General features: G+C 43.3%; 1 protein-coding gene across 2 annotated transcripts; it reads left to right on the top strand.

Moving 5' to 3' along the window:
• The first annotated feature begins 1486 nt into the window (after nucleotides 1-1486).
• Nucleotides 1487-24575, top strand: LOC308287807 (nectin-4-like). 2 transcript variants are annotated; one of them, XM_080729090.1, is made up of 9 exons: nucleotides 1487-1714; nucleotides 11992-12057; nucleotides 14190-14534; nucleotides 15994-16302; nucleotides 17431-17524; nucleotides 19416-19570; nucleotides 20439-20553; nucleotides 20658-20767; nucleotides 20925-24575. In XM_080729090.1, coding segments are annotated over exons 2-9 (1185 nt in total). In that variant the 5' UTR covers nucleotides 1487-1714; nucleotides 11992-12002; the 3' UTR covers nucleotides 20927-24575. The 2 variants fall into 2 exon arrangements, with proteins under 2 accessions (XP_080585216.1, XP_080585215.1); XM_080729089.1 differs by having other exon boundaries at nucleotides 11987-12057.
• Nucleotides 24576-24866: the final 291 nt, after the last annotated feature.

Here is a 24866-nt window from a genome sequence, read left to right as displayed (position 1 = left end):
ATTTCTTTACATGTCATATATGCAGACAGTGATGCCTACACAGATGCAATTGATTGAATGTGCTATTCATAATAAAATGTAAGCTTTATACAGTGGTGGAAAAAATACTCAAATTCATTGCTTAAAGGAGTAGTTCACCCCCAAAATGACTTTTTTTCTATTGATTACTCATGCCATGGAGAGTAGAATTCAATAATATTTTTTGGTTTTTGTCACATTCCTAAGACAAAAATGTGATAACAATAAATTTACCCCCATTCATTCCGGATGGTGACCCGTTTCGAAACGGGTCACCATCCGGAATCAATGGGGGTAAATTTATTCAAATCAAATTTTTGTCTTAGGAATGTGACAAAAAACAATAAAATATTATTGAACTCTACTCTCCATGGCATGAGTAATCAATAGAAAAAAAGTCATTTTGGGGGTGAACTACTCCTTTAAATAAAAGTATCAATACTGAAACATACAAATACTTTGTTACAAGTAAAAGCCTGGAATTCAAAATTCACAACGTGTCGCATGGTGGCACGCTGTGAGCTTGTAAATCCATTTTATGTGTCACCAAAAAGCAGCAGGTACTCTGCCTTCACCCGATGACAACTCCAAAAGAACTACATGGCCAAATACCATATCTGCTTCCTCCTCAAGCGGAACCGCCCACTTCCCACAAAGCATTGTGGGAAATGTATTATTTTTTGGAAGAGACTTTGATTAGGGTGACCAGACGTCCCGTTTTACCCGGGACAGTCCCGTTTTCAAGCTGCGTGTCCCAGTGTCCCGACAAATATCTCTAAAACACTAATATGTCCCGGTTTTCAACATTCACTGCAAAATTGTCCCGGTTTTCGCCAGAATTAAAATAATAGTAGCTGTTTTCAGAGGTTGCATAGACATTTATCATGTTCTTTTCATGAAAACATGCTCACCTAACCAATCAGAAAACATGAACAAATTCATTGCGTGTCTGAATTCAACGCTGAGGCTGTTTGTCAATCACTCACTGCCTGTTTGCAACCCTGCGGTGCGTGTGTGCGCGTGCACGAACTTTAGAGAATGGGCAAACGCGTGCGCGGAAATGTGCGCATTGCTTTTAGGGTCCCGGTTTTAGGCAACAGTGTTTCGCGTCCCGGTTTGAGTGGCTGAAAATATGGTCACCCTAACTTTGATGCAACTTTGACAAGCACAGAACTTTGACACAACTCACACAACTTAGTGCGTTCCAGTGTGAGTGCAGCCACAAGTTGGAACACACACCAAAAATACCTGAGATTGGAATCCGCGTTCTGCCAATGCATTTCAAAGGGAAAGAGGCGTTTTCATGTCAGTGAGTTGAGGATATCTGCGCGCACTGCCGCGCAGCGCCGACCTTGCGTTTATGCAGCAGCTCCGAAGGCACAGAATGGGGAGGGGTCTGGAAGTGACTGGCAGGTGCGTCGCGGCTTTGGGACCGAATGCGCTCTCTGCGTTTAGTCAGCCGTGCACCTAAAAGAGTTTATCCGCTGGCGACCATATTTTTGGTGTGTGTGCACCCCGGTAACAGAGTATTTTTGCATTGCAGTAGCCTATTATTTATACTTTTACTCAAGTAACACATTTGTGTACACATTCGTAGCCATGTCGCCTCGCCAATATTCAAGACAGTCCGAGGATGTAAAGCTTAAAGACGGTCCATGAGTCACAACCAATTGCACCAAAGTCTCCTAAAGCAATGGTAAGTGATAGAAATAGGCTACATATTTGTGTAAGATCGGTCATCCGTCAGAATCTCTTGTTTGTACTACAAACAAGAGATTGTTTTTGGCTTACGATCTAAGCCAAGGTTAGCCCTAGAATGTCTCCAATATTCGGTCGATTGACTCTCCGAGTAATCCCTCAGATGTGGAGCCATAGAACGCTCCCATGTCGCGGCGGTTAGCACGAAATCTCCGCGGCACTAAAGTGGTGCGCGCTTCTTGTGTACTCACCCAATAATTAATTCCTCAGCCTGGGAGAAAGATATTGTCCTGTAGTGTCATATCCATTTGAAAGTTCTGGCTGAAAACGTGTACTTTGTAAAATATCTCCACTTATCTCGAGCCAACACGGACGACTTACACGACCGGGCCAGGGGCCCGAAATGACTGCTGGACTGAATATATGGAAACATCCTTTTGGAAGCACAAAAGTACGGGGCACACAATCACGCAGGTGGTGTGATTAGTCACCCCACGTCAATCACAAGCACCTGTCAATTGTGTGCCCAGTACGTTTTGTGCTTCCAATAGGATGTTTCCATATATTCAGTCCAGCAGTCATTCCGAGCCCCTCGCCCGGTCGTGTAAGTCGTCCGTGTTGGCTCGTGATAAGTGGTGATATTTTACAAAGTACATGTTTTCAGCCAGAACTTTCAAATGGATATGACACTATAGGACAATGTCTTTCTCCCAGGCTGAGGAATTAATTATTGGGTGAGTACACAAGTAGCGCGCAGCACTTTAGTGCCGCGCAGATTAGTTGCTAACCGCCGCGCCATGGGAGCGTTCTATGGCTCCACATCTGAGGGATTACTCGGAGAGTCAATCGACCGAATATTGGAGACATTCTAGGGCTAAGCCAAGGTATACGTTCATTTGTAGGCTATAGCACATTTATACGAATTAAATTAAATTAAAGATCAAGTTAAACAGCTAGACGATGCAAGAAAATAAAAGCAGAACATAGTTTAAATAGACAAAGAAGAACGAATAAGGTAGGCTAGCGCACTTTCCACTAAAAGCTTTTCTTTTCCGAGAGAGAGAGAGAGAGAGAGAGAGAGAGAGAGAGAGAGACACTAACTATGTGGTAAACCGTTATTATTTTCTCCTTAGGCCTATTATTATTGTGACAGGTGGATTACAATGTAACACAGCACTGTGACAATGCCTCTTCATGCACGCACAGGCACATAATGCACATTGATTGATTGAAGGATTTATTAGAAGGTTGCATATAGGAAAAAGTACAGTTTCATGACAGCAGGCTACAAATCACTGGTACAAGGTCAACTAAAAAGAGATAGTAAGGTTTTCGGCTTATTTACACAGGAACCACTTTATGTATTTCATATAAGATGCACAGGACAGGACAGGACACGCACATGTGTAGGCTATACGCACATACAGGTAACAACAACTGACACTAGCTCATTGAATTGAAATATGCAAAGCACTGTTCATGTTTTCTGATTGGTGCAGCATTTACACCAGTAAGACTCCCTAATCGGGAGATAAGCGACCGCCAGGTCGCAGCGTGATTTTAGCGCAAAATGTGTAGGAGCAGTGTCCAAAAATGTGTTTGAAAAAATCGGCCAGATGGTGGCGCTATATGGGACAGATCCATGTTGATGACATGATTGTAGACATACTGTGTACCGATTTGCGTGATTTTAGGGCAAAATCTGTCGGAGCAGTGTCCAAAAATGTTTTTGAAAAAATCGGCCTGATGGTGGCGCTATATGGGGCAGATCCATGTTGATGACATGAGTGTAGACATACTGTGTACCGATTTGCGTGATCTTAGGGCAAAATCTGTAGGAGCAGTGTCCAAAAATGTGTTTGAAAAAATGGGCCTGATGGTGGTGCTATATGGGACAGATTCATGTTGACGGCTCTCTTGGCGCCGCCGAGGCGGACGCGTGGGTACCGGCCCCGGCTCTCCCGGTCGCTCCTAGCCCGAGTTACGGCATTTTATGTGCGCTGCAATGGCGGGGGTCCTCCACTAGGGGCATCCATGCTGGAGCACCAGGAGTCGGTGGTCCCCTGGAATTCCCTGTGAACAGCCCCGTTTGGGTGGTCATTTTTGCACTTTTTGGCGGCGGCGGAAGGGGGTCCCTGGGGGTCCCTGGTGCTCCGGGGGTCCCTGGTGGAGTGGAGGTTGTGGATTGGCAGGCAAGAAGTGTGTGTGCAAAGTTTGGCATGGATTGGGGCGACGGTGGCGGAGATATGAGTTGGGGAAAAGTGTGACGTGACGGACAGACTGACAGACTGACAGACAGCCGGTGGAGGTTTTGGTAGTAACTGCGACCTGACGGTCGCAATTAACAGGTGCAGAAACTGTTCTTGTCTGTCAGAGAGTGGGCGGGGTCTATGGGCTGGAGCCAGGCTAGACCTAGTCTGGGATCACTTCACTTTTCGGGTTTGTAACCGGTCTGGAGCGGAAACCACAAAACGTCATGTTGTAGTACTCAAGGACTACAATTTGAACTATCCACCGGAAACAGTTTTAACCCAAAATAATTCCCCTGCGCTCAAGGACATACTTTTATGGCCTACCTAATAAACTCCTCGATGCGGAGTAGTTTTGCTTTTGAAAAATTAGTTTGGTATATGCATGTTTTAGTCCAACTTTTAGCGACCGGCAAAACCACACTAGGCTACTCGAGCATTTTAATAGGGATTGGGGAAACAAACGGTGGTAACCAAATCAAAGCGACGCCGCTTCTTCTAGTGGTTTCCGCGCTTTAGGCGGAAACCAAACGGTCTGTTGTGAACGAGCACCAGGCTCTCTCCCGGGAGAAAGCCTGGTAGGCGAGGTTAGGCTAGACCTGCCAGTGCCTGCCTAGCCTCGGGATAGCCAGTGCCTGACAGACTGTACAGGCACGCACAGAGGGAGGGGGTCTTTGGGTACTTGGGCACCTGTCCTTTTGCCTCAAAAAAGGGAAGTTTTTTTATGGCCCTGAGCACCTGCCCCTCAGAGCTCTCTGCAAGGCTCAGTGGGACAAACAAACTACTTTCATTTGTTGAGGGGGATATGAGCGGCCCCAACCGGCCTTGCTGAAATCTGATTGGCTCACACATAGGCTCAGTTGATTCCATCTGATCATGTTTTTGTGGTATTAAGGCAATGAGCTATGATACAAGTTAGCCTACTGGGAGGGCCAGCGGACCGCAGCCACGTCACTCTGATGTAGGCTATCATAAACAAACCTGATATGCCCATATATAGGCATGTCACTATGACTATGACCTCTGTTTGTTTTACCCAGTGTCCAGTGTGCTTTGTCCCACTACATCCCTGGCAGCAGGGGTGAACTTGGCATCTGGCATACATATGCCTGTTAAATTCTGTTATATTTCTTAATAAGCAACACAGAATTTATATATCTTCAGCCCAACCGGCAATAGTTTATTACAGCTCCAGCTCACGTAAACAGTACAGTGCCTATTCCCGCCAGGTGTAACCAACAACAGGTGCCGCCTGTGCGCCACCTGTAAAAGGAACGTTCCACCTATTGTAACATCTTTTCTCTTTTGATTCTTTTTTTTTTCAACAACACTATTGTCAACACAATATTGCAAAATGGACATTTCAAAATGTGTATCTTCCACAGCTATGAGATTAAGTGCAAAGCTATGAAATTGAGTGCAATACAGTATGTCTCTTACAAATCACTCTTAAACATTTCAAACGATTTTCTTTAGCACATGACATACATATTTCAATGCAAAGATAACTTTTCAATAAACTCCGTTTCCCCCTTCTTTTTTCTTTCTTTTTTTTATATATATACCCCCCCAAAGGCCATACAGTGCTTTAGGACACAAAGTCCCTGTAACGTTGTGGCTTCACAACCGTGCGACCAGCTCTGGTGGTAACTGGTGTGTCGCTGTCCTCAGTGCTTGTGGTGGTGTTTCTCTCAGGGACAGCGTGTGTCTCTGTGTGTCTCTCAGGGACAGTCTGTGTGTCCGTCTGCGCAGAAGTAATCCCTGGGTGACTGAGGTCAACAGTCTCTGTGTCCATCGGGGCCCTGCCAGGAGCACGCCTGAGGTGCCTGCGATTCCTCCTGAGCACTCTGCCATTATCCAACTGGACCTCATAGGACCGTGCATCAATGGGCCTAAGCACCTTGCCTACTCGCCAGACAGTATAAGGTGCAAAGGGCTGTACTCTCACACAGTCACCTGTTTTCAGCGTGTCAAGGTCCTTTGCTGACCTGTCATAGTAGAGACGCTGACGATACTGTTTCATTTGCAGCTCCTTCTCTACCTCTGTGACTTTCGGCTGAAGAAGACTTGCTTTGGTTGGGAGTAGCGTTTTAGTACGCCGGCTGAGTAGTCTCTGTGCTGGACTGGTGTCCATTCCCTGTGACGGTGTGTTGCGATGATCTAGAATTGCCAAATAAGGGTCCCTTCCAGACGCTTTGGCTTTGTACATGAGGCTCTTTTGCTGAATCTCTGGAACTCTTGCGATGAGTACTGTGGGGCGTTGTCACTAATTATGATATCTGGAATACCTTGACGAGAGAAATGGGCTTTTAGCTTCTTTATTACTGTTGTAGACTTGGTGTCAGGTAGATAGTCTATTTCCCAGAAGTTTGAATAATAGTCTACAGTGATCAGGTAGTCTTTGTTATCAAATAAGAACAGATCTGTGCCCACCTTTGCCCAGGGTCTGCCCGGAATCTCGTGTGGAATCAGTGTTTCCTTCTGTTGTTTATTGTCCACTGACCTGCAGATGTCACACTTCGCTACATAGGTCTTGATCTGGTCGTTCATGCCCTGCCAGTAGACACACTCTCTAGCCCTCCGCAGGCATCCTTCAACACCCAGATGAGAGGAGTGTAGACGCTGAGTGAGCTCTCTCCTCAGTCAATCAGGAACAACAGCACGTTCGCCTCTGAACACTATTCCATCCTGAAATGTCAGCTCGTCTTGGAATGAGAAGTATGGTCTGACTTCACTAGGTGTCATTGCCTTGTCTTTTGGCCATCCTTGGAACATTGTTTCAATCAGCACCTGTAGTGTTTTGTCCTCTTTTGTTGCTGTGCGGATTGCATGGAGCCTGTCTTCAGAGATAGGCAAGTGTTGCACCATATTAACAGTCTCTATTTCAGCTTCCACTGAGCCAACGGATGAACACTCAGGAAGATAGGCTCTGCTTAATGTGTCTGCCAGCAACATATGTTTTCCGGGCACATACACCACCTCCAAATCGTATTTCTGAATGCGCAACATCATTCTTTGCAGTCTCTTAGGCGCGCTCAGTACCCTGTTTTCTTACAATGTTTTCCAAGGGCTTGTGGTCACTTTGCACAGTAACATTTCTGCCATAGGTGTACTGGTGGAACTTTTCCATGCTGAAAACCATTGCTAAGAATTCTTTTTCTATTTGGGCATAGCCACGCTCCGTCTTCGTGAGTGCTCTGCTCGCAAATGCGACTGGTCTTCCATTCTGCATAAGCGCTGCACCCAAACCGAAACCGGTGTCTGATGCATCACACTGTACAGTTAGCTCGTCCTCTGGGTTGTAGTATTTCAGCACAGGTGCATTTGTAATAGTCTCTTTCAGATTGATGAATGATTCCTCATGCTGTGCTGTCCAGTCCCACTTACAGTCCTTATGTGTCAATTGCCTCAACATCTCACACTGGTCAGAGAGATGCGGGCAGAACTTGGCCAGGTAATTAGCCATTCCCAACAGCCTCTGTATGCCTTTGACATCTGTTGGCCGTGGCATCTGTTTGACAGCACGCACCTTTTCAGGATCAATTTTGAGGCCTTCAGCCGTCAGACAATGTCCTATGTACTTAGTCTCCTTTTGTCTCAGTTTGAATTTGTCTCCGTTCAGTTTTATGCCTTTTTGTCTGCATCGGGCCAGGAACAGTCTCAGCTTTTCATTGTGGTCACGCTCAGCTGCCTCCTGTGTTTCACCTTGACCTGTAATCAGCACATCATCTGCTATTATGTAGAGACCAGGCAGGTCCTCTAATGCTTGTGTCAGCTTTCTTTGAAAGATCTCTGGTGCCGGGCTTATACCCATTGGCATCCTCAGCCATCGGTACCGTCCAAATGGGCTCGAAAATGTTGTCAAGTGACTCGACTCAGTTTCCAGCTTGACGTGCCAGAATCCGCTCTTGACGTCACACACAGTGAAGACCCTGGCTTTGGACAGGTCAGGGAGTATGTCCTCGATGGCCTGTAGTGGGAAGTGACTGCGCTTTAGTGCCTTGTTTAAGGGCCTTGGATCAATACACACTCTCAGCTTCCCGTTTGGTTTCTGTACGACTACCATCCCGCTGATCCAATCTGTACTGCACTCGACTGGTGCGATAATTCCTCTGCGTTGCAGGTCCTGCAGTTCTGCTTTCAGGGGTTTCATCATAGCGACTGGAACACGTCTTTTTGGCAACTGTACAGGTCTCACTGTGTCATCAATCTCTATTTTATATTCCCCCTCCAGACAGCCGTCCCCAGTGAACACGTCTGCAAACTCTGATTTGATCTGTCCCAGTGTCCACTGTCCACTAGTGGGCTTGTCTGAGGTCACAATACCGTCTATTGCCATTATGTTCTCATAATGCACCTTTATCAGTTTCATAGCCTCACTGGCTCTTTTTCCCAGCAGTGGTACACTGCAGTCATTATCCACAACTTCAAACTGCACCTGGTAGAGTTTCTGGTTTCTTGGGTTTCTCAATTTAATTTTGCATTTTCCCAGTGGCCTCAGTTTGCTCTTATTGTACATCACTAGAACTGTCTTGGTCTCCTCGAGTTTGGTGTCAGGGTTTAGCAGGTAGAGTGGAATTATATTGCAACTAGCACCACAAACTATTTGGAATTTCACTACATCATTACTTTTGCCCAGTAGCATGCCTGCAAATAGCTGTGTATCATTAACTTTCTTCGTGTCTACTGCATTCACATTATCAGTCTCTGTTGCAGTAACACAGAGGACATCTTCATATTCCTCATCACTGTCACACTCAGTGCCTGCTACATTATGCACCCGTTTCTTAAATTTGTCTGGGCTTGCTCTACATACAGCTGAAAAGTGGTTGTCTTTTCCACATGCTTTGCATTTCTTACCGAATGCTGGGCACCTTCGCTTGTCACGTTCATGTGTTTTGCTGCAAAACTTGCACTCCACTGTGCTCTTTGTGTAGTTTTGGCGCGTAGCTCCGCCTCTGCCCACAACGTGCACCTCCTCCTCCATCACCGGTCCAGAGATGGTTTTGCTGTTTTCCCGCAACAGCTCCGCTGCTCTGCACAGTTGAATGCACGTATCCAGTTGCAAATTCTTTTCACGAAGCAGTCTCTCTCCCATGCTTGCGTCATTGAGTCCACATACAATCCGATCGCGGATGAGCGAGTCTCTCAATTGCTCAAAGTTGCACGTCCTCGCTAACAGCTTCAGTTCCGTGACATAACTGTCCATTGTCTCACCACCGCCCTGGTTCCTCGTGAAAAAACGATAACGTTCCACTGTCTCGTTGATGCTAGGGTTGCAGTGCTCATCAAACTTTTTAATGATATCATCCAACTTCCAGTCAGCTCTGGCCGTATCTCCCATCAACGTGTCCAGTAGCTCTCTGCCACTTTCGCCGACGAGGTAACAAAACAGCTTCACTTTCTTCTTTGCGCCGCCGTCATCTTCCTCGCTGTCAAACGTTAAATCCACATACAGCATGAATTCGTCCCTCCATGTCTTCCACGAACGGGACAGATTACCCGCATCCAGACACAGGGTCTGTGGTGGTTTCAATCCATCCATATCAAGTCAGGTACAAACAGTTCTGTCGTTCCTCGGAAATCACCGCCGTTTCTTTTTATACAAAGTGTAGCTTCTTCAGGCTTGGTTCACAACCGCTGCCACCATGTTAAATTCTGTTATATTTCTTAATAAGCAACACAGAATTTATATATCTTCAGCCCAACCGGCAATAGTTTATTACAGCTCCAGCTCACGTAAACAGTACAGTGCCTATTCCCGCCAGGTGTAACCAACAACAGGTGCCGCCTGTGCGCCACCTGTAAAAGGAACGTTCCTACCTAGACAACAATAGGACACCTATTGTAACAATGCCGACTATACAAGTGGGCTTGTGGGCCTTTTTTTCGTTCTTTTTTTTTCAATCCTTCAGTTGCACTGACCCACAGAGCAGAGAGACGTAACATGATTGGTTTGTCCATCATCTGAATACTGACCTAGTAGCCCAATCACAGGCTACTGATGTGGCCCATGCAGGAGTCCCACAAAACATTTACCAGCTGATACAAGTCCACAAGGCTTGTAGATCATATGTTCGGTTCACGCCGGTTGTTGGGCCAGTCTGGGCCAAGATGCCAGGGCCGAATTTATGTCCCAGTCCAGCCCTGCCTTGCCTGTGAGGTGTAACCTCTCAAAAAATACCCAAAGGTATTTTAAAATACCCCAAAGGTAAGTTTAGCCTATACAGTACAGCACAATGTGCGTATTGTTCTGCCACCAATGCCCCAGATATAAGCCCTGCCTGTGAGATTTAGCCTCTCACAAAAAAAGTATTTTTGTTGGACAGAGTTCAGTTGAATGTTATGTTTATCTTGTGTCAGATGCTATTTTCAGCCTTGCAGCTGGGGTTTAGGCCTACTGGTGAAAGCTGTGGTAAAGCTGTCCTAGAGCTATTGTAGCCATTCTATTTGCTCACCTGAAAGCAAATGACATGTAGATATCCGGGAGAGACTGGTTTACGAGGCTACAGAGATGGGCAGTATTTGAAATACATGTATTTGAAATACGTTTTTGAAATACTTTTTTGTATTTTGTAATTTGTATTTGGCTGGGATGTAATTTGTATCAAAATACTTTCAGGTGTGGTATTTTCTGTATTTGAAATACAAAATACAGTTTTAATGTAGGCCTAATTTTATTCTCAAATGGACACATTTTAAACATTCACAAACTTTAAACTGTAGGGGGAAAGACTTAGCCTAGTTCCAGACCCTGAATCGCTAGCCAAATTTTAACGAAATGTCAATTCAGGCTGAATGTCAGGCTAGGAAAGACACTCTTTCGATCTAATTTGCTGGTGGTTCATATGTGCGTGTGATACAACCATAGCACTTGACTTTGATTTGCTTCAAATGTAACGTGCGTTATGATTACAATTTCTAATTGCGACCGTCGGGTCGCAGTTACTATCAAAACCTCCACCGGCTGTCAGTCTGTCAGTCAGTCTGTCACACGTCACACTTTTGCCCTTCTCATATCCCCGCCACCGTTGCCCCAATCCATGCCAAAATTTGCACACACACTCCTTGCCTGCCAAACCACTACCCCCACCCCCCATTTCTCACATGCCCCTCTTCTAGCGCCACCATGAGGCCGATTCTTGCAAAACACATTTTTGGACAGATTTTGCCCTAAAATCACGCAAAGCGTTACACAGTATGTCTAGAGTCATGTCATCAACATGGATCTGTCACATTTGGCGCCACCTTCAGGCTGATTTTTACATGCGACCTGGCGGTCTCGATTTAGGGAGTCTTACTGGTTACTTGCACCAGCAGAGTGTGCAAGTACTGTGTTGGGCTGCGTATGTAGGTAGGTAGGTAGGTAGGTAGGTAGGTAGGTAGGTACTGTAGGTAGGTAGTTAGGTAGCTATGTGTGTACCAGCATTCCTGGTGATGCCAGTGGTGATAGCACTGGCATCGCCAGTGGTGAGCGCTCCTAATGGCGTGCTCTGCTGGCGCACAAGTAACATAGTTTGTTCAATGTATTCTTAAAAATTCTTACAGGCAATTAATTTAATTGCCTGTAAGAATAATAATAAAAGCCAAGAGGGCTTTTATTATTATGAAATAAAGTACCCAGTTTTTACGCCCCCTCTCCTCCTTTTTTAAACTTTTTTGAGTGCTCGGATCTGTCCTCCTTTGTTCTAATAAGGGTCCATTTGGTTACCGCTGGTGGTCCCCGGACCACTGGTTGAGAACAACCGGTGTAGACACCCAGAGGAGAGGTCAGCTTTCTGGTCAGGATTTTTCGTTGGGTTAATGAATCATTCAAAAGATAACTTTTGAATTATTCATTAACCAAACAAAAAACGAGAGAGGGCGAGAAAAAAACCTGACCAGGAAGCATTTGTGAGCTTTCTCATGGGAAACGTCTGATATGTTTGGTGTTTGTGTTTAGATAATCTAACAATTTAACAGTTCCATTAAAAGTGTGTCGACACTAATCATCATCACTTTCCATTTTTGTGTCCTGACAGAACAGCCTATGGTACCATGGCGTTTTACGTTGCACTGCTGTGGATGTTGATGCCGTGGAAGACCGTCCAAAGTATGCTTCTATTCCACTTCTCCTCTGCTTCTTCCCTTCTTTGGCCTCTTGCTCAAGGGGAAATTCCATGATGACCAGGGACGTGCTGGCCATTGGGAAAAGCGGGACAACTCCCAAACGGCCGGTTCATTCCCGGCCGGTCCAGGCCGGCCATTAGGAAAAAAATAAAATGTCGGCCTTCGTTCCATTTTGGGGGCTGGGCGGCCAACAAAGTAAATTGTCACTGTCGGCCAGTAACCTTGTATCTCCAAGTTTCAAATTTGTCAATTTTTTGGCAAAGCAAAGCCCTGCTTCATCATAGGCCGTTGCACAAAAGTAGTGAAAACAGCAGATCTACAAGCACACACGCACACAAGCACGCACGCAGATCTACAAGCACACAACGCCTCGCGGTGCGAGGCGTTGTGTGCTTGTAGATTGGCTGTTTTCACTAGTTTAAATCATTTTTAAAATGATAAATACAAAACAAACGGTTTTGGACATACAAGGTTTCTACCCGAGAACAACGAAATATAACTCATGTAATTGGCCCACTGGCTTGTCACTTGTCATGATCTGAAATGGCAAATCTTTGAGTAGCAGCAGCGCTATGGAGAGAGAAATCTCTCTATAGCGCGCAATGAGGGCCTCTTTTTCCCGGGTTGAATCAGGAGCCCAGCATGTCACTGATAATGACAAATCCACTTCATGGCTGCTTTCCTTGCATGCATCCTTGTCTCCATCACTAGCCACATCTGTTGTTATTGTTGTTGTTCTTCTTCTTCTTCTTCTTGTCATCATCAGTATCATCTTCACTTCAACTTTTAGCCAATGAGGAAGCAGCGCTCAAAGGCAACACACTATTGAGAGAAAATGACTTTCTTTTTCCTATCATGATTTCAATGGGCACACAGCACCGGCCTCGTGTAGCCAGCCAACTTGTCCCAATAATAACATGTGGAACAATTTGGTCAGTCCATTATGACTAGTTTGAAGATATTGAGCAATTTGGGTTATGGGGTGTGCACAGTAGGCCTATATTAGGGATTGAATGTAGGAGTCTCAGAAGTAATGTTGGAGAACCCAGACGTAGGCTATCGTCAGTGATGTCAGTCATCTCCAAATTTGGGCACTGTATAGTATCAGTGATGTCAGCATGCGTGTATATTAGAGAAACATTGGACATTGGCAACCGTTGTGAGCATGTAAATCACACTCGGAAGCTGCCGCACACCTTCTGCGCAATGCACAATGGGACGTTGGAAAGTTGTGTGTATATATATATATATATATATATATATATATCGTCCCTGTGCCACAGAAACCAGCTAACTCAGTTTCCATTTCTTTTTTTTTTCTTTTTTTTTGAATTAGTGCTATATTGAACACCCTTTACGTCTGTATGTTGGTTAAAATAAGTATTGAACCAATGAAAAGTATCAAAAGACGCTTCTAACAATACCAGCCAACTCCATTGCATCCTCAAACTGTCTGCCAAACCAGCTAATTCCACCAGAGGGGATGGAGTTAGCTGGTTTAGCCCTCTCCCTTGCGACAGAGCAGCTGCAGAGGCAAGGTTTAGCTTGGAAATCCACTGTCAGCTCTTATCAATGATGGACAAAACCTCCTAACTCCACTTGAGCTCAATGTTTTTTCATTTCCCTAACATTTTGTAGTTAGCTGGTTTCTGCCTGACAGCAGAGACATACATACTGTATATATTGTTTAATTTTACGGCACCAACCTATGGCTGTAGGTTGTACTGTCACTAAAAGTTCCACAAATCAAGCACATTTTCATAGTAGTGTTCATAGTGTGTTCCATCCTAGATCCATAACAGACCTTAAAGGAGTAGTTCACTCCAAAATGACTTTTTTCTATTGATTACTCATGCCATGGAGAGTAGAGTTCAATAATATTTTTTGTTTTTTGTCACATTCCTAAGACAAAAATTTGATTCGAGTAAATTGGGGACCCGTTTCGAAACGGGTCCCCATCCGGAACGAATGGGGGTAAATTTATTGTTATCACATTTTTGTCTTAGGAATGTGACAAAAAACTAAAAATATTATTGAACTCTAGTCTCCATGGCGTGACTAATCAATAGAAATAAAGTCATTTTCCTTTAATAAAACATCCTTAATGTTGTTCAGGTATCAAGGTGATTGGAGGAAAGCAATCAGCAGTACAAGGACATAATATCTCCTTGCCCTGCACACTGACTGGGAAACCTGCAGCTGATGACATCTCTCAGATCTTCTGGAAGAAGAAAACCGGACAAAAGCCGGTAGTGGACTTCTTCACCATTTCACCTGAGTATGGGCCGGAGCTTGTCAATGGTAGGGACAATAGATTCAGTTTCATCGGGAGTTTAAAAGACAACAATGGAACTATCCTTTTATCTGATGTCAAGTTGTCAGACGAAGGAGTCTACACCTGCATCTTCACTCTCTTCCCAAGTGGATCCTACAGGACAGACATACCATTGACAGTGCTTGGTATAAACCTTTTTTATAACACGGTCAAATTGGCATATATTGAAGTTCTCTGTTGTATAATGAAGATAACTCATGTTTGTCCATATGAGCAGGCTTCACCCTTTGTTAGCCTTCTGGTTGGTCCCTGACTGACCAACCAGCAGGCTCTATCTGCCTTGTCCCGCCCTGGTTCCGCCTTTTTTATGTTGAATTTGCTGAAACATAAGTTTTAGGGAAATAAAAACATTTAATTGATTGATTGAAGGCTTTATTAGAAGTTTGCATAGGAAAATGTACAGATTCATGACGGTACAGTTCACTGGTACAAGGTCTACTAAAAGGAGATCCATGAAAAGACTAAGCTTATTTCAACAGGAAACCATTAAAGTATCTCATATAACATTGAATGACAGACAAATAGAACACAGTACTATGCAGTAGATATGTAAAGAAAAAAAGAAAACAGTAGGTCTATACAATCAGTAAGTACAGTATATACAATATATACAAGGAAGGGGCAGGTAACAGTAAGTCTAAAACAATCGGTATGTACAGTATATACAAGGAAGGGGCAGGGAGGGTAGGGTTGGGCTAGGTTTTTACCAGTTGTGAACGGCTGCTGCCTGTAAGTGTTTTTTTAGGGCAATTTTAAAGGATGCTAGTGATCCACACTCCTTTATGGCCTTCGGTAAGGCATTCCACATTTTTGTGGTGTAGCAGAAGAACGAGTTCGACCCTTTCTTTGAGTTGACTCTGGGTTGAACGTGATCTGTGGCACTGCCTCTGGTGTTGTAATTATGGACATCCTTAACGTTTATAAAGTATTTTGACAGGTACTTGGGTATCATAGTGGTGTAGTGTATCTTGTACACCAGGCCCATTGCAAGTTGCTGTACTCTGTCATCTACTCTAAAAACATGCTGAGTCACAATACTGCCACTGAGTAGCTCCATTTTACTGAAACCAAGTTTGAAATTAGAATTGGACACACATAATAGCAATACGAAGCAACTGAATTACAATGGTAGTGGATGGAGTGTCCCACCGAATGTCCCACCAAGGCACAGCAACCAATGAGTGTGAAGAGGGGCGGGACAACAGGCGGGATTTGACAAAGGGTGAATTGGACATTGCACATCGCCACATCCATGGGTCCTCAGCTATACAGTTACACACACCAATGTAGATAGATAGACAGACAGATCAAAGGGAACTTCTTGATTTTTCATTCATTGCTAATAAACCAATGTTAACATTTGACAAATTAGATTTGGAAATCAATTGGTGTTTAGCTTGATATTCTCTTTATGATGCTATATGATAGCCCTATTCTACATGATAGCCATTTGAGATTATACATATTCTAATTTTTTTTCACAGGATAAACTGTGGCTGGATCAAATACTTTAATAAGGTTTGCAACATAACATTGGACAGTCTACTGTTGCAACTTGACCTTCTACATGTTTTGTGCAACTAGTCCCTCCAGTCACCAGCCTGGAAGGTGAAGTTCCTGCTCCCGTTGTGGGTGACGGTTGGGTCACGTATGCGAGCTGCATAGCTGCTGGTGCCAAACCTCCCGCAGAGGTGACCTGGGACACTGGCTCTTCTGGGGAGTCCCTGAGGGTCGAGACCAACTCCACTCAACATGCCAACGGCACCACCACCACAGTTAGCCGTCTGGTCGGCATACCTACCATTAACACCAACCGCCTCCTCGTCCAGTGTGTGGTCAAGCAACAAGCCCTGGCAACAGCAGACACCCTGGCCTTCACCATCATGGTCCACCGTGGGTATACCTTCATCGTTTGACCTACAGTATAGTGGTTCCCAAACTGGGCCCAGGGGGGTTCACAATTTATTTGGGGGGGAAGATGATTAGCTTAATGTGCATGATTGTTTTCTCCCTCAACAGTGTATACAGGGTATACAGTATGTAAGTGACAACTTAATTACTTTTAAGACCTCTTTAATTCCAAAGTGTCAAATATGATGTAAGAAAGAGGCAAATATTGTGAAAATAGCCGAACGACAAGTTCACAACGCCTCGAAGTGCGAGGTGTTGTGAGCTTATAGATTGGCTATTTTCATAATAATTGTGGAACCGAGTCAAACTTAACGTAATGCTTACAATTCCAAGTGCTTGTCAGTTCAAATTTTGGGGGACAGGGCCTGAAAAGTTTGGGAACCCTTGCTATAGCATATCTTATTAATCACATCTATTTGTCACAATACAGTCACAATGTATTATTATAGGTGTGGGTAGATTCCACCGTGTGAAACCATGTGTGTCACTTGCATCTGTAGTTTTCTTAAGGACACATTCCACATTCCTGAGTGTCTATATATAAACCAGAGAACTGTAACCTGGTGGAGCAGTAAATGATTTGCTAAACAATCCATCAAGCAGGAGTCAGTCTCAGTCTGGACATTCAAAAGAACCATTCATCTTAAAGTCAGTTGCAGCATTATTTGTATAATAATGCTATTATCTCCAGTTCAGCATTTGGCTATTATTGATAATCGTGGGTGCCAGTTGCACAGTACATTGCAGCTTATCTACATGGGTGCCATTATCTCCCGTTTATGTGTTACTGACATCATTCATAACTATTGTCTGCGTTTTTCAGGCCGAATATTGGGGTGAATTTCGGAGCACGTAAATAAAAAAATCAATCTCACTTTATGTCAGTCACGTTTGCACACTGCCGCCCGTTTCGTATTTATTTTCGGACCAGGGTTGATTTTTCCCGGTTTTCACAAGTGTCGCCACTGTTCCTTTGCTCTCTCTCTCCTCTCTCTCTTCTTGGCCTGAAAAATGCTTTCGAGGATTTCGGATTTCCAAAACGCAACGAGAAAACGCAGTGCAGTGTGCAACCAGCTTTACTGCATGTCAATGTCATCTTCTTTCTCACAGATGCACCTCTGTCAGTGAACATCCATGAAACATCCAGACATGTGTTTGAATGTGTGTCTGACTCCAGTCCGAAATCTACGTACACCTGGAGCAGGTAGTTTCAACAGACCAGTTCAAATGCAAATGTTAGTCTTGGCACACATATTTACATTTACATCACATGTTTACATTTGTTAAACCTGAATGCTCTCTCTCTCTCTCTCTCTCTCTCTCTCACACACACACACACACACACACACACACACACACACACACACACACACACACACACACACACACACACACACACACACACACACACACACTCAAAGGTTGAAATGGCCACAGGCTGTCTGATGTAATTAATGATTTATTTTTTTAGTTCATTTTGTATCCCTGAACACAAATGTGACCAAATACACACAACATCAGCTAGTCCAGTGTTTCTCAAACTTTTACATTTCAAGTTCTCCCCTTAACTCTGACAGTACACAAATGTAACCAGTCAGGGTCCATTTGGTTCCATTTGTATGTTGTTAGAGTTACAGTCAATTTAGTCCCTAGAATCCACTTAGAGAAACACTGAGCTAGACTGCCGCCAAATAACTAGTGGTATTAACACTCACTGAATGCCATTGGACCAAAAGACTTAATTTCTTAATGTCAAGATGACAACGTTCGGTAGTATTTTGTAAATAATTTACTTAGTCCCACATATACAATAGGCTGTTACTGTATTATAGCAAATAGAGAATCAAACACCTCCTAACGTTATTATACTTTTATCCATGTTAACATGATACTGAATGCCAGGCACAATAATGAATGAGGCTTTGTAATAGGGGAGGATGAACGTGTAGTTAAGTTTTTCTGTTCTTATATGAATGCTCTGTTAACTTTTGAATAAAACCCTTCTCTTGTGGAAAAAAGAAAAAACGTTTTTTCATAAGCCATCACCTCCATTCCCACCAGGCACGACAACTATAAAGATAACTATAAAGATAACTATAACTATGTAATTCACCATTTTATTTTTTTATAGTCGGTGTGAACACTGCCATCCACTTAACTTTTAGCTAGAACACTATATTCAGTGTGAATAGCCCACTGTTTCTCTCCTTATCAAAGAAGTGACCTTGAACTATGTAAGAGCCTTAGTTCTATGAAAGAGCTCTTTCTTGTTCTGTCTGTCTCAAAATGTCCCCACATGTAACCACATTTCCTCTTGAGCTTGCCATATAATAGCTTAGGTTCCCAACCCCACGGTAGACCAAAATGTAACCTTGGAAATACATTTTCACAATATAGTATGGCCGCTCAAAACATATTCATTGTCTTATTTTCGCAAACATTCTATTCCAGTGGTTCCCAAACCCATGACCCAAAAGAGAAATTAAACGTTTGCCGGGGACCCAAACTAGTGAAAACACAGATCTACAAGCTAACAATACGTCACTTCGTGCCACATTATGAGCTTGTAGATTGGCTATTTTCACTACACTCTTAAGGTCTTTGCACACTGCTGCGTTTTTCGTTGCGAAATGCGTTTTTCAGGGCAAGGAGAGAGAGAGAGATAGAGAGAGCAAGGGACCGAGTGGTGCGCGAAACGGGCGGCAGTGTGCAAACGTGACTGACATAACGTGAGGTTGATTTTTTATTTGCGCAATTCACTCCGATATTCGGCCCGGAAAACGCAGCAGTGTGCAACCTGCTTAAGACATTTGTTTTCTGATTCATGGAATTTCCTAGATTCTTCTTTTATTTATTAATGAATTGACTTAGAAAAAACATTGCATTTTTTTATTCATGAAGATCTTAGCTTTTCTGGGAATGTTTTTTTTTGTGTGTGTGAAAGGGAGCCATAAAAATGTCTCTGTGACCCACAAATGGGTCATGACCCAGTGTTTGGGAAACGGTGTTCTATTCCACAGTGTGACAGTGTGGCATTATGTTCTGTGTGGGATTCATTCATCTGTAGTGTTCCTCTGTGTGTGTCTCTGTTGTAGAATGAACCAGTCACTGACCAGGTCTGGGATCAGTGCAGAGGGAGGCAGGCTGCAGTTCATCAGCCTCGCCTCTGACATGGGAGGTCTGTACGTCTGTGAGGCATCCAACCCTTATGGACAAAAAAACGCATCTCTCTATGTGTACCATGACACAGGTGAGAAATTATGCTTTAATAGCGAGAGCGAGAGACCTTAAATCACGGGGGAAGTTGAGAGTGTTGTGGAGGAAGAGATCATTTACGTTGTACCTGTTTTAGCCTAGCCAGTTCCGGAGGAACTGTAATTTGAGCGGCCAAAAGCGACAAGCTTGCCCTTATCACTTTTATATCCGTGAGAAAGCATGCTAAAGATAAAGATACAGATGAGAAACAGAAACACAACTATATGCAGCTGTGGGAAGCGGTCATGGTTTACTTACATTTCAGAGGTGATTAAACGGTTACCATGGAGAGCATTTTGAACGCAGACCTCTGCTCTACCAAACGTGTTTGAATGTGTGTCAAAGGGTTCATGAGCAAGACACTGAACGCCTAAAAGTCCCAACATGCCTTTTTATGTTATAAATCACTGATTCTCAACCTGTGGGTCGGGACCCCCAGCGGCCCCCAAATTATTTTGGTGGGTCCCCAGATGATTAACTTAATGTGCAACATTGTTTTCTCACTCAACTGTAAACAAACCAACGTAAAGTTTAAGTGTATAGAGGGTATCTGCACATTTCTAAAGCGACAATTTAAGAACTTTTTAATACCTCTAAAATGACAAATTAAACATTGGCCAAATTGTCAAATATTAGAGGCAGAAGCGTCGTGAGCATGAAGAGCATTGGCGTGTGCATGAAGATCTGCTATTTTCACAATAGAACCAGGTTATACAAAATGTAATGCCTCAACTCTTAGTGCTCGTAGGGTGGGGGGTCCTCAGTTAAACTATGATTAGTTTGGGGGTCACGGCCTGAAAAGGTTGAGAACCACTATTATTATGACCATTTTGAGTGTTTACCTCTGTTTTCTGCTCCTTTAGGGCCCTGCACGACCTGTTGGACTCTATTTATAATTAGTTTTGTGATTAATCTTGTTGTTGTTGCTGCTGGTGTTGCGTTGTGGTTCTACAAGCAAAGACTCAGAGCTTCACCGGGGTAACTATCAGTAGCACGTTATTTGTATTTTAGATACTCTGAGAAATGCCCAAAATAAATCCATGACGTTTCTTTTTAAAATAACTTGACGATTACTCAACCAGGAGAGAAGCGAGGCCTCTGCGTCACTCCACAAGACCTCCTAGTGACCTACATGAGAACCAGAGAAGAGAAGGAGAAGAAGAAGAAGAAGAAGATCGAGAGACACAATCATGTAAGCCATTTTTATTTATGTATTTATTTTATTTGACATCAAACTTAATCATTTCAAGAAATGAGTTTGTTTGTTTCTTTTGTAGTTTTATTTTGCCGATGGATGCATTCATAAATAATACTTTCTTCTGAACCATTGCTTGATTGATTTATCTTAGAGATCTCTGGAAAGTCCAAAAGGAAGATAGAGCGGTGCCACGTTTGGACAACATGGATACAGTAGCGTCTCATTCTCTTAACATCATTCAACACGGTCCTGTAGCCTACTCTGTGGACAGAAGCAGACGAGCTGTTGGTATCTGAATATCTGAATGTTGTAAAGTGTTTCTTGACTTGATTCTTTTAAAATGGCACCACCTAGTGGCTTGTGATTACCTGTCAGCTAATCTGGGTTCCCAGAAGTTATTTCTTTCGCCACTAGGGGGGCGAGAAGAACTTCTGGGCAAAAACTATGATATTCCTGGCCAGGAAGTTGTCCCAGGCTTAGAATCTGAGTTGGGACAATACCGGATGTAGAGCCCTGTGCAAACCTTCAAAACATTCACAAAATAGAAACCAAACAACAACACTGTGGGGCGGCATAGCTCAGGGGTAGAGAAACCATTATTAGAGCACGAAGGGTTCCCGAAGGGTTCCCAGTTCGAATCCGGGCCCCCCCTGAATGTCGAAGGGTCCTTGAGCAAGACTCTGAACCCCACGTTGCTCCCGGTGAGCAGGTTGGTGCCTTGCATGGTTTCCTCCGCCACCGGTGTATGAATGTGTGCGTGAATGGGTGAATGTAATGCACAATCTCTGTAAAGCGCTTTGGATAAAAGCGCTATATAAATGCACCATTTACCATTTAACACAACAACAATCTGCAGCCCTTGTTTTGAGGTGAATCCTACCAGACTAGCTGTCAGCCTGATAACATACTACACTTGCCTGGTTAATAAACCAGACCGAACACAACAATACCCCCTGGCGGTAGAAGTGTGTGATAGAGGCTGGCAACGCCAGGCAAATACTACACCCTAGTACCAAACATGACTATCAGACATCTACCTGTACTGTAGCCTACTGCAGTGGTTATCAACAGTAAATTAACCTGTGGGTCGGGACCCAAAATTATTTCAGGGAGGTCCCCAGATGATAAACTTAATGTGCAACATTGTTTTCTCACTCAACAGTAAACAAACCAACATAACGTTTAAGTGTATAGAGCAGAGGTGGGCAACTGAAAAGATGGAGAAGGCCACATTATGTCCACACTCTCTCCAGAGGGCCACATTGCATATACTATCGGGCAGTTATCTGATATTTTAACTTTTTTCTTAAATGAATGCCCTACTCCATCATTCTACATTCATATTCTACAAAAGTAGCAAGAATAGCCGGTCTACAAGCTCAAAAGTGTGACGCGTTTTGAGCTTGTAGATCTGCAATTTTTCAAATGGGATTCCTGAATCATTTTTTGCTATTTGAATTGGAATCCTGAAAGTAACATTTTCATTTCAAAAGCATTTAGTTATACTTATGTTAACTTTATGAACTTAATTAAAAATACATTTGACATAATAGACTATTTTGTAATACTTGTCATTAAGCTGCTAATATAGACTGAAGTAATTAAGCAGGTCTGTTTGCACGTTTGCAATTGGAACAGTTGAAATCAATAGGCTAATATATATCAGTATTACGATATTAACCTGCGGGCCGCATTAAGCGAAAGCGGGCCACGTGACCCCGGGCCGTCAGTTGCCCATGTATGGTATAGACTCGGGTATATGCACATTTCTAAAGTGACAATTTAAGGACTTTTTATTACCTCTAAAATGACAAATTAAACTCATGAACATGGTAAACTGCTAAAAGTAGAAGGTCTAACGCCCAATTGAAATTGTCTAAGTCTAATAGACCCAATTGAAATTGTCTAAGTTTAATAGAGTAAAATAATTAACCAATTTCTCATACTAAAACAGCAGAAGTTCCATACCAGGGTTTGCATCAAACTGTACTTATAGTACAGAGTTTTCATAAAAACATGTAGTTTATTATTCAAAAAATAAACTCATGCTTTCCCGGTTTTAAATGTATAACATATAGGCTTTCCCAGGCCTTTTTGGTTTAGCGCAGGGATGGGACGATAATCTTTATTGATTAATGATAAATTATATAGTGATAAAAAACCCTCACGATAATCCTATCGTGCATGTCTGGCCGACATCTCACAGTGGATGTCAGCCCACTACCTCAAGCTGAACCCGAACAAGACGGAGCTACTCTTCTTCCCAGCTAAGTCTTGCCCCATGCAAGATCTCACTATTTCCATAGATAATGCATTAGTGACTTCAGTTCCTACTGCTAGAAACCTCAGAGTGGTCCTGGACAGCCAGCTATCATTCAAGGCACACATTGCATCAGTCACCCGGTCCTGTAGGTTCACACTCTATAACATCCGTAAAATCAGACCCTTCCTCTCCCAGGAGGCCTCATCCAGACATCTCTCATATCAAAACTTGACTATTGTAACTCTCTCCTCACTGGTCTCCCGGCATGTGCACTTAAACCTCTCCAACTTATCCAAAATGCATTAGCACGGCTGGTCTTCAACCAGCCTAAGTTCTCACATGTCTCTCCCCTTCTCCGCAGCCTCCACTGGCTCCCGGTTGCGGCCCGCACTGAATACAAAACACTGATGCTGACCTTCAAAGCAGCCAAAGGTATGGCTCCTCCATACCTCCAAAACCTGATCAACCCCTACACCCCCACCCGTATACTTAGATCAGCCAACACAGGGATGCTGACAGAACCCTCGCTAAAAACGCCAGGGCAAAAATCCACTAGTCCGAGACAGTTTGCCCTCCTGGCCCCCAAGTTGTGGAATAAACTCCCTGTCGCACTTAGAACAACGGACTCACTCGCTAGCTTTCGCCGTGGACTGAAGACTCACCTTTTCAGACTCCACCTAAACCCTTAGCACTACTGAAAATCAATGACCATACATGAAGCTAGTTAGCATCTGTTTTTTAGGTTTTTAGAACCTTTTTTTCTTTACTGATTATATTGTGTTTTTTCTAGATAGATATCCATTTGCATTTGTTATATTGCTGTTGATGTGTACTGACATATTATCTTGTTTATTATTGTGATGTTTTATCTGCTTATTGTAAGTCGCTTTGGATGCCTAAACTGTAAACTGTGGAGATTTACATTTATTGAGGAATTGTCCTCCGTCATGCCCTGGGATCAATTCAGCTTTTATTTGCCAAACTGCATATCCAGTACCATTTAAAGTTTTAAACCCTCTAGAATTGTTAAAACGGACCTGGAAATAACGTACTTAATACATATAATTCACTCTCTACCAAATCTCTTTGCCAAAAAATAACCAAGCTCACAACGCGTCTCAAGCTTGTAGATCTGCTATTTTTTGGCAAACGTTCCGCATCAGGATTATGGATGTTGGGGATATTTTGATTATTGCGGTATCGTAAATTTTTCCGGTCACAATAATCGTGACATGAAATTTTCATATCGTCCCATCCCTAGCCTGCAAAAAGCTATATCTACATTCTACAGACAGGGTTCCCACACATTTTACCAATTAATTTCCAAAACTTTTCCAGAATATTTAACCCAATTTCCAGGACTATATAACAATAATTCAGCTCAATAACAGGTCGCTTATCCTATGCGCAATGCCCAAAGACAGGTAGTGTATGCCAGTGGTTCTCAACCTTTTCAGGCCGTGACCCCCGAAATAATCATATTTGAACTGGGGAACCCGGCACCCTGACGAGCAATAAGAGTTGAGGAATTTTGTATAACACGGTTCTATTGTGAAAATAGCAGATCTACATGCTCACAACGCCTCGCGTTGCGAGGCGTTTTGAGCATGTAGATCGGCTATTTTCACAATTTCTGCCTCTATATATTTGACAATTTTGCCCATGTTTAATTTGTCATTTCAGAGGTATTAACAAAATCAATAACCAAAGACAATGCATAGATATTTTTTCCATGACCTTCCAGGACCCTTGATCAATTCCAAAACTTTTCCAGTAGTGGAAAAATATTTTTCTAATTTCAAAATATTTCAAGGAATTTCATGACCGTGG

The sequence above is a fragment of the Nannobrachium achirus genome (assembly GCF_963921795.1).
Source record: "Nannobrachium achirus genome assembly, chromosome: 6".
NCBI lineage: Eukaryota > Metazoa > Chordata > Actinopteri > Myctophiformes > Myctophidae > Nannobrachium > Nannobrachium achirus.
The sequence above is the reverse complement of the archived record's forward strand: the minus strand, read 5'-3'. Positions and strand labels throughout refer to the sequence as shown.